Here is a 9,838-nt window from a genome sequence, read left to right on the forward strand (position 1 = left end):
TGGGGGAGACTCTCTGCTGCTGGCTTGGAAGATGGAGGGGGCCACATGGCAAGAAATGCAGGCAGCCTCTAGAAGCTAAGGGTGGCCCCTGACTGACAGCCTGCAAAGAAACAGGGACCTCAGTCCTACAAATGCCAGGAACCAAATTCTGCCAACAATTCTAACAGCTTGGAAGTAAATTTTTCCCCCAGAGCCTCCAGAGAACTCAGCCTTGGCTTCAGCTTTGTGATACTCTGAGCAGAAAACCCAGTCATGCACTGATGGACTTCCATCCTACTGATTTGTGAACTTATAAGTGGATATTGTTTTAAGTTGTGAAGTTTGTGTTTCATTTTACGCAGCAATAAAAAATGAGCATACCTCCCAATGGACTCTAAAATCCATACAGCAGGGAGCATCTCTGGGGTTTCCTTAACCTCCTCATCCCCAATGGGACCTGGAACACAAGAAGTCCCCTTTCTGCTTGCAGTCCCACTCATCTGGGAAAGAGATGGAGGAACCCAGCTCCTTATAATTCTACCCCAATGCCGAAACTCCTCCACTCTTGAGAGCCTACCAAGCAAGCTGCTTTGCTTGGCTTTCTGCAAACAACCCTGTGCCCCAGCTGCCCAGGAGGGCAGCTGGACCAATTTCCGCTCCCCAGGACTCAGAGACCTTTGGCCAACTCTATTGATCTGGACTCCTGGGTAGTTGGACCAACAGACAGACGCCATGAGGGCTTTGCTGCTTCTGGGGTCCCTGCTGGTGAGCCTGGAATCAGCACTTTTGGTGAGAGCTGTGGGAACTAGGAGGATTGTGCTGGGATGGCCCTAGGGGATTCCTATACAGCTTTGGCCTTTACCAACGACCTGTTGGTCCAGGTGACAGGAAGGGCCTGTGTGGAAAAATGAGGCCAGCCCAGAATGCCCAAGTGGAGGAGAGAGACAGTGGATATGAGGGCATGATCTGCATTTCTGGAGGACAGCAACCTTAAGGAGGGAGGAGGAAGGGGTCCAGGTCTTGTGAGGACATCTCTGCATTTGTGGGCTGTGAGAAGAAGCTGGAGACTGGCATGGAATCAGGGGCAGGCTATGACTTTCTGGGCAAGTTCCTTGCCCCTTCTCTCCTCCTGTAGACTCCACCTCGGAAAGCTCCCATGGTGCATAAGCATGTCGTGGACAGACACACCGTGGGGGACAAACACACAGTGGGTAAGTAACCTAGCTCCGCCCTCTAAGATACCCCTACCCTTGGGTGGAAATGAGTATGATTGGGAGTGCGCCAAACGTCGGTCTCTTGGGTCAAGGGGCAGGACCCTGGGCATACCGTCACTCTTGTCCCCAGAGTCCTCTGGCTGGCATTCAGACCTGAGTGCCTGCTGTGTGCCAGGTCTGTGCCCATGAGCCCTGGGGGCACAGAGTGATAGTTAGCTGTGCACTCCTTGAGGGCAGGGCTTCGGCTATATCTGAATGCCCAGTCCAGTGCCTGCCAGTCTTCCTCAGTTTCCCCAGCCTCCCCGCTCCTTTTCCTTTCTTCAATACATCTCATAGGCATCAGTTATGCCATAGAGAGGCCAGGGCCATCAATGGACAAGGAAAGATCAACGACAGGGCTCTGGAGCCCAAATGAATCTTTATGAGTTGGGTGACTCTGGACAAGTGCCTTGACCTCTTCAAGCCTCAATTTCCCCATCTGTAAAACCGGGCTGATCACAATAAACCTCTTTGGGTTGCTGGGAAGGAGAAATGAGTCATAAACCCATGTAAGGCATTCAGCCTACCACCAGGTGCATAGTAAATGCTTAAAATATATTAGCTTTTCTTATTAAGCTCCTTTTTATGTGGGGAATGTCGGCCAGCTCTCCCCTCCTCAAACTCTGACTTAGCTCCACATTGCTTTCATTCTTCCAGGCACTAAACATTCACTTAGAGCTGTGAAGGCACCTACCCTGATGAGCCTGGCCTGGTAGAGTCTGGCCCAGCCCCTTAGCATGGCACTGAGGCCCAACACATCCAGCTCTGACTGCCTCAGCTTACTCTCTGCACCCTGCACCAAGCCAGACTGCTCTGCTCTCTTGCCTGATCCAACCTGGGTGCCTTGCCCTTGCCCAATCACCTACTCAGGATGATTCTCCTTTCTGTCCATCCTATTTGCATCTAAAAAGTCCATCTCAGACCCCTCTCTCTTCCTTTACTGTTCTACCACTGGTTTGGCCCTCAGCGAGTGCACTGTGCCTTTAACAACAAAATAGTAGCTAATGCTTATTGAGTAGGTACTATGTGCCAATCTGTGTCTTATAGGATTATCTTATTTAAGCTTCACCACACTAGTAGATACAGTCAATTCTCATTATTTGTGGTAATCATGTTATCTAATTGAAGTAGATACAGTCAATTCTCATTATTTGTGGTAATCATGTTATCTAAAGTCACCATGGACACTGAATTAGCAAATATACTGAAATATAGGGTTGGGTTCCTGTGAGCCTCTGGTCACAACGTTTTCATCAACCATCAATATACAACCTTGTTTTATGTGTGGTTCTGTTTAAAGATGCCTTGCTTAATTTACGTGTTGATTCATTAACATTGAACTCACAGCCAAAGGCACTATAACTTATGCCTAGACGAAACTTATCTAAGACACATATCTTCTCCATAAGGCACATCACAGCCCACTTGCATTTCAGAATATTTGACGGCACTTTGGCGCTATTTTGGGGGCCATCTTCAACAGTGAAATCACCTACCAAAATGTGAAAAACATGGCAGTAAATAGACCGTGAAAAGACACTTGTTTATAGTAGGAGAGCTGAAACCAGAAGCAGAGTGTCACCTAGTTTGACCTCAATTGGGAATGTGCGTTTCCGAAAACTCAGATTTTTCACCACTCTGTGCATGTCTCTGAATGATCGTGAAAGCCCCTTGAGAATTGGTTTGGGGAGTTACAAATAAATTTTAGCAAGAAGGCAGATTCACAAATACAGAATCTGTGAATAATGATGTTCGGTTGTACTATTTTTAAAAATTATAATAGCAACATCCTTTTATTGCCAAAAGTTTAGAAATTACAGAAGTGTAGAAGAGGAAAAAAGTCATCTATAATCCATTATCTTCCAAAAACCGCTCTTATAAAGTTTGAGAATGTCCTTCTAGATTTCTTTTTTATGCATATGTAAATGCATTTGTACAAAAATAGGACCATACTAACATGCTGTTTGTAACGTGCTGTTCTTCATTTAAAATTATGAATACCTTTCTGTACTAATATATATAGATCATCATTTAAAAATGTCTTTATTGTAGTAAAATACACATGATATAAAATTTATGATCTTGATCACTTTAAGTGTACAATTCAGTGGCATTAAGTACATTCATATTGTGCACCCATCACCACCACCTATCTCCAGAACTCTTTTTATCTTGCAAAACTGAGACTCTTCAACTGCACTATTATTGTCAGTTTATAGAGAAGAAACTAAAGCTCAGAGTAGTCAAGTGACTTTGACATTTAACAAGTATTTATGAAGTACCACTTTGTGGCAAACCCTCTCCTAAAGTGGGGGGGCGGGGCTGCAGACTTGCCCAAGGTCACACAGCGAGTAGGTGCTGGAGATGGAGTCCGCTCCAGCTATCTGACTCTGAAACCCAACTTCTTAAGCAGGACACTTGAAAGCATAATGATCTTTTTAAGGGTCTACTCTTTTCCAATTAGACTCTGGGGGTGGTGCCTGGGAGTTTGGGCATAGGGAATGTCCTCAGAGAGTGTGTTATCCCTGCAGTTCTCACTGTCACTGGGGAGCCCTGCCACTTCCCCTTCCAGTACCACCGGCAGCTATACCACAAATGCACCCCCAAGGGCCAACACGGTCCCCGGCCTTGGTAAGATGACCCAGAAGGTGTTAAAGCAGGGTCCTGGGGAGATGGACTCTGCCCATCCTTCTGCCCAAGGAACCCTGCTTGGAGAGAGGGGGCTGTGACAGGGAAGGGCATGCCAGCCCCATGTGCAGAGCAGAGAGCCTTATCTTTTTCTCTAGGTGTGCTACTACCCCTAACTTTGAACAGGACCAGCGATGGGCATACTGCCTGGAGCCCAAGAAAGCGCAAGGTACCATACACAGTTTCTGAGGTGGCCCAAGGCCCTCTCCTTCCCCCTACTTACTCTCCTGGGTATCATCAGACCCTACACACCTGGGATTCTGGGCCCACTCAGCCCCTTTCCTCTTTCCAGAGGGAGAAGTTCTGGGAGGGTGTAGCCCCATTTTGCAGGTGGGTAAACTAAAGCCTGGAAACAAGGTCATAAGACAAGCTGGTTTGGGTATGGGACTTGGCTCCCATCTGTCTGACTCTTCCTCCCACTGTGGTCCATCTCTCAGACCACTGCAGCAAACACAACCCCTGCCAGCGGGGAGGGACCTGTGTGAACATGCCAAGAGGCCCACACTGCATCTGTCCAGAACACTTGACCGGGAAGCATTGCCAGAGGGGTAAGGAGATGCTGAGGGCCATGGAGGAGGGCTGGGGAACAGGAGCAGCCCCACTTACTGAAGAGGTCCCTGGAGACTTGGCATGGTTCCAGCCTCTCCAGAGACCACCAATCCGCTCTGTCCCCAGAGAAGTGCTTCGAGCCTCAGCTTTTCCAGTTCTTCCATGAAAATGAAACATGGCTTAAACTTAAGCCGGCTGGTGTGGCCAAGTGCCAGTGCCAGGGTCCCCAAGCCCACTGCAAGCCACTGGCCAGCCAGGGTGAGTGGATCCATAGGAACTGACTGCAAGCAGGGCCAAGGGTCAAAGGTCGGGAGCAGCTGGCAGGAGGCCAGGTAGTATACCTGTGGAAGGGGGAGAGCTCTCTGCCAGGTCTTTGGGCCCAGATGTGGCTCAGTGTGCTTCTTTCCTAGTCTGCCCCACCAACCCGTGCCTCAACCAGGGCCGCTGCCTGGAGGTGGATGGCCATCAGCTGTGCAGTTGCCCGGAGGGTTATGCAGGTCGGAACTGCGATGTGGGTGAGTTAGGGCAGGGGTCACCCCCCCCACCCCCGCAGACCAGTACTGGTCTGTCACCTGTTAGGAACTGGGCAGCACAGCAGGAGGTGAGCGTCGGGCTAGAAATGGAAAGCTTCACCTGTATTTGCAGCCACTCCCCAGCGCTAGCATCACCGCCTCAGCTCCACCTAATATAATCAGGCATTAGATTCTTAAGGAGCACGGGTCCCTGGTGCCAAAAAGGTTAGGGACGGCTGAGTTATGGTCTAGGGGGAAGCAGAAGCCCCGTCCCACGTGGGGACGGCTTGCAGAGAGGGACGAGAGACATCAGGGAAAGTGGCTGAGAAGGCGGTGGAAGATAGTACCATCCCCTGGCTACAGGGAGTCTCTTCTCTCCCCAGACATTAAGGCGAGCTGCTACCACGGCCGCGGGCTCAGCTACCGCGGCACAGCTGACACCTCGTTCTCTGGAGCACGGTGTCAGCCTTGGGCCTCAGAAGTCACCTACCGGAACCTGACTGCAGAGCAAGCACGGAGCTGGGGACTCGGCCACCATGCCTTCTGCCGGTGAGCCAGGTGGGGCGGGGCAGGGCATCCTCCTCCTCCCCAGGGCCCTCCGGGATTCCCCACGCTCTAACACTGCTCCCTCCTGTGGTTACAGGAACCCAGACAATGACACCCGCCCGTGGTGTTTTGTGTGGAGCGGCGACCGGCTGAGCTGGGAATATTGCCTCCTGTCGCCGTGCCAAGCCCCAACCCGGGCAGCGCCCCAGATGCCCCAGGGGCGCCGAGACTTCCCACTGCCCTCGCTTTCTGCATTGCAGAAGCCTCAGACCACGACCCAGACCCCGCCTCAATCCCCGATGTTAGCTAAGGAAGGGGCGGGAAGTCAGAGCAGAGAGGACAGCGGCCGAGCTACGTTTCAGCCGCTCCTGAATCTCCCTGTTCTCAGTACGGGCTTCCCCACAGCCTCGCGCGCGATGCCGGAGCAGCGGACTCCCTTGCCCACTAAGGGCCCGGCGGGCTGCGGACAGCGACTCCGGAAACGGCTGTCCTCAATGAGCCGCATCAGCGAGGGACTGGTGGCGCTGCCCGGCGCGCACCCCTACATCGCAGCGCTGTACTGGGGCCACAATTTCTGCGCCGGCAGCCTCATCGCCCCCTGCTGGGTGCTGACCGCAGCTCACTGCCTGCAGAACCGGCCAGTACCGCTCGCCCAGCGTCAGCCTGGACCGGCTCCTCTCCTTTGTGCCCAGCTTCCGCGCGACACCCGAACCTGTGCCTCCCCTCACCCCTTTCCCCTCCAGAGCTCCCCAGGAGGAAGCCGAAACCCAGAAAGGGGCTTGGGAGCAGGGAGCGGGGAGGGGGCTCCTCTAGGCAGCCGGTGGCCGGCTCTGAGCGCGCGTCCTGCCCGCACCATGCCCGCAGGCCGGCGCCCGAGGAGCTGACGGTGGTGCTGGGCCAGGACCGCCATAATCAGAGCTGTGCACAGTGCCAGACGCTGGCCGTGCGCACCTACCACCTGCACGAGGCCTTCTCGTCCATTACCTACCAGCACGACCTGGGTACGTGGGGGCTCCCCGCGGGATCAGGGAAACGGTGGGGAGGGCTAGGAATAAGACGTCCCGGACTCACGATCCTCCCTGTCCGGGTTAGCGCTACTGCGCCTGCAGGAGAGCGCGGACGGCAACTGCGTGCGCCTGTCGCCTTCGGTTCAGCCCGTGTGCCTTCCCAGCAGCGCCGCCCGCCCCGGCGAATCCGAGGCCATGGTCTGCGAGGTGGCCGGCTGGGGCCACCAGTTCGAGGGTAGGCAGAATGACTGAAGGCGGGAGGGAGACCTCTGGTCTACCGGGTAGGCCAGAGAAGCCCGCAGCTTTGGTACCACTGGAGGCCAGAGGCACTGAACTGGTGGGTTATGAGGACATGCAGGGCCCTTGTCTCTGCAGCTGGCTCCTCTCAGGGCCTGAGATTCACCCTCAAATCTCCTGAGGGGTAAGGAAAGAAAGACACTTTCTCTTGGTTCACTCTGGGCACTGGACGGCAAGGCTAACTAGGACACCGCCCGGTGCTCATGCAGGGTGGATAGCTGGAGAGCAAGGTTCTGAGACGCTGGTGGGCTTCCAAAACAGCCCTGCCCAGCCCCGCCCATTCACATCCTGCTCCTCTCCCGCCTGTTTCTTGGTCTGGGAAATAGGGTTGTCGGCAGTTCTCTCTCTCACGAGCTTGCTGTGAGGGAGGTAGGAGATTAGTGGGTTTGGAAGAGCCTGGTGCAGCCAGGTCCATGGCCCTAGCATTGAGTGGAGTCGGTGTGAGGAAGGCTCTCTCGGTTTGCAGGGGCAGAGGAATATTCCACCTTTCTGCAGGAGGCACAGGTGCCCCTCATCTCTCAGGAACGCTGCTCTGCCCCTGACGTGCACGGCACCGCCTTCGCCCCTGGCATGCTCTGTGCTGGCTTTCTAGAGGGTGGCGCCGATGCGTGTCAGGTGAGCTTTTGGGCGGGCTTGGCACTCTCCCCCCAGCCGGTCGAGTGCAGACCCCAGGCCAAGCTCGCTGAGCCTCCTGTCCCTGACCCAGGGTGACTCCGGGGGCCCGTTGGTGTGTGAGGATGAGGCCGCAGAGCACCAGCTCATCCTGCGAGGCATCGTCAGCTGGGGCTCGGGTTGTGGTGACCGCAACAAGCCAGGTGTGTACACTGACGTGGCTTACTACCTGACCTGGATCCAGGAGCACACCAATTCCTGACTGCCCACGAACTCTTCTTTTCTTCTTAGCCAATTCTGGAATGAGAGGGTGGCTGGGCACGATCCTGGACAGCAAGGATTGTGTCCCAGCACCGCCAGCCCAGCGGCAGGCATGGTGTGGGCACTCAATAAAATGCTTTTGGAAATGCTTGAGAGACACAGCTCTTCGGGGGGCCTGCTAGGAAACGCGGAGACAGCAAACCAGTGTACAGCTGCTGCACATCCCTCAGAACAGGATCTATTGAGATCTTATGCAAGATTTAGATTCGCATCCAGCTGACGTATACTGAGCCATGCGTACTGACTGAGCCCAGTGCTAGGTAACTCCACGTCTTATTCCTTGTATGAAACTTAATATTTTAAGTTTATAAGAGAAGTTCTCAACCTTGACTATACATCAGAATCACCTGGGAAGCTTTTTGAGCCTATGCCTGAGATCCACCGCAGATCAATTAAATCAGCATATAGCTCTTAGGGATGGGGCATGCGTAGTTGTGTGTTTTAAAAACGTGCAGCTGGGTTTGAGAACTGTGGTTGGAAATGCTTAACCTTAAAGTAGTGGTGTGGACTCTTGGGGCTGGCGATGGAGGTGGAAGACCTTCACTCTAGCCCAGCCCGCGCTAGGGCAGTGGGTTTCAAAGTCCCATCCCTGGACCAGCAGCAGCAACTTCACCAAGGAACTTGTTTAAAATACCTATTTTTGAGCTACACTCCATACTACTGAATCAGAAACTCTGAGTTGGGGCCCGGGAATCTGGTTAACAGCTTTCCAAGAGATTCTAATACTCCTAACGTTTGAGAACCACGTTCTGGGGGTGGAATGATTTCCGGGCTGAAGAGGTCCCACTATTCAGACGTGTCATCATTTTGTTTTTAAATCCATGTGTACTGTGCTCGGTGGACCATTTAAGTTGGTTTTTGAGGATTATTTTAACTCTCATACGATCCCCTCCTTCAGGCTAAATTTATAACTTCACCAGGAGTAAGATAGAACTCCCACCTCCATTCTCCAGCAGTACAAAGTGGCTCTGTGAATTTGCCCCGCCTCAACGTTACAACCCCGCCCTCACATACGTCACAATGCCCTGGGTGTCGTAGGCGGGAGCAGCCCGGCATTCCTCGAAAGTGCAAGGTGAGGGGCATACTCTGAGCCGGAATGAGTGAGTGGAAAGGCTACATCAGTGCTGTGCTGCGGGATCAGCGTATCGACGACGTGGCGATTGTGGGCCACTCGGACAATCGCTGCGTGTGGGCGTCGCGGCCCGGGGGCCTGCTGGCGGCCATCTCACCGCAGGAGGTGGGTGTGCTCACGGGAATGGACCGATGCACCTTCCTGCAGGCGGGCCTAAGCGTAGCAGGCCGCCGCTGCTGCGTCATCCGAGACCACCTGCTGGCTGAAGGCGACGGAGTGCTGGATGCGCGCACCAAGGGGTTGGATGGGCGCGCCGTCTGCGTGGGCCACACGCCGCGCGCACTCCTCGTGCTCATGGGCCGACGGGGCGTGCACGGGGGCATCCTCAACAAGACGGTGCACGAGCTGATCCGCGGGCTGCGCACTCAGGGCACTTAGCAGGACTGCTAGGCGGCAGAGGAGCCAAAATAAAGTCAGACCTTGGCTGGCAGACTCATCCTTCCATGGCGTGGTGGAGAGAGGGGGAGGTGCTGACAAGGACACCATTTCCTGGAAGATCCTTGCAGGAGGGTTACCTGGTGGGGATTGGATCCTGAGTCTAGAGGCTTCCCAGCCTCCTGTGTTTCAAACACTGCCCTCCCATGGGTGCCCTGCAGGGGCCTCTGACCTGATTCTCCAGGCCAGAGTATGGCGTGCTTGGTGCCTTCCCTGTGTCCTTGGGACACAGCAGTTGAGCAAGAGTCCCAGGGAGTATCTCAAACTTTCTAGCTCAATCCTGAGCATCCTTTCCCACAAGACTTTCCTCACATCTGGGCAGGACAAACAGTAAAGGGAGTCCTCTCCCCACCCTCCCACAACCCTCCCCAGGCTGGAGGTCAGTATACTTCTCAACTCCTCCATTTGGCAGGAGGAAGCACTAACAAGGATTGTGAGTAGGTAGCTCCCCCAGCTACCAGTGTAGGGCTGGTAGCTGGGTGAGCAGCCCTGGGGCTTTCAGCCCCT

At 54.0% G+C, this 9,838-nt stretch overlaps 2 protein-coding genes across 2 annotated transcripts; both read left to right on the forward strand.

Annotated features, from left to right (window-relative positions):
• The first annotated feature begins 1,106 nt into the window (after positions 1-1,106).
• On the forward strand, positions 1,107-7,705 carry F12 (coagulation factor XII). The gene is made up of 13 exons (XM_023532017.1): positions 1,107-1,190; positions 3,764-3,863; positions 4,019-4,089; positions 4,358-4,468; positions 4,596-4,727; positions 4,880-4,984; positions 5,365-5,530; positions 5,625-5,828; positions 5,916-6,164; positions 6,392-6,528; positions 6,620-6,769; positions 7,298-7,446; positions 7,538-7,705. The coding sequence occupies exons 1-13, from the start codon at positions 1,136-1,138 to the stop codon at positions 7,703-7,705; spliced, it is 1,797 nt and encodes a 598-aa protein (XP_023387785.1). The 5' UTR covers positions 1,107-1,135.
• Positions 7,706-8,847: 1,142 nt separating this feature from the next.
• PFN3 (profilin 3) lies at positions 8,848-9,290 on the forward strand. Its single transcript, XM_011362203.2, has one exon. The coding sequence runs from the start codon at positions 8,861-8,863 to the stop codon at positions 9,272-9,274; it is 414 nt and encodes a 137-aa protein (XP_011360505.1). The 5' UTR covers positions 8,848-8,860; the 3' UTR covers positions 9,275-9,290.
• Positions 9,291-9,838: the final 548 nt, after the last annotated feature.

This window comes from Pteropus vampyrus, unplaced genomic scaffold (genome assembly GCF_000151845.1).
Source record: "Pteropus vampyrus isolate Shadow unplaced genomic scaffold, Pvam_2.0 Scaffold74, whole genome shotgun sequence".
In the NCBI taxonomy this organism is placed as follows: Eukaryota; Metazoa; Chordata; class Mammalia; order Chiroptera; family Pteropodidae; genus Pteropus; species Pteropus vampyrus.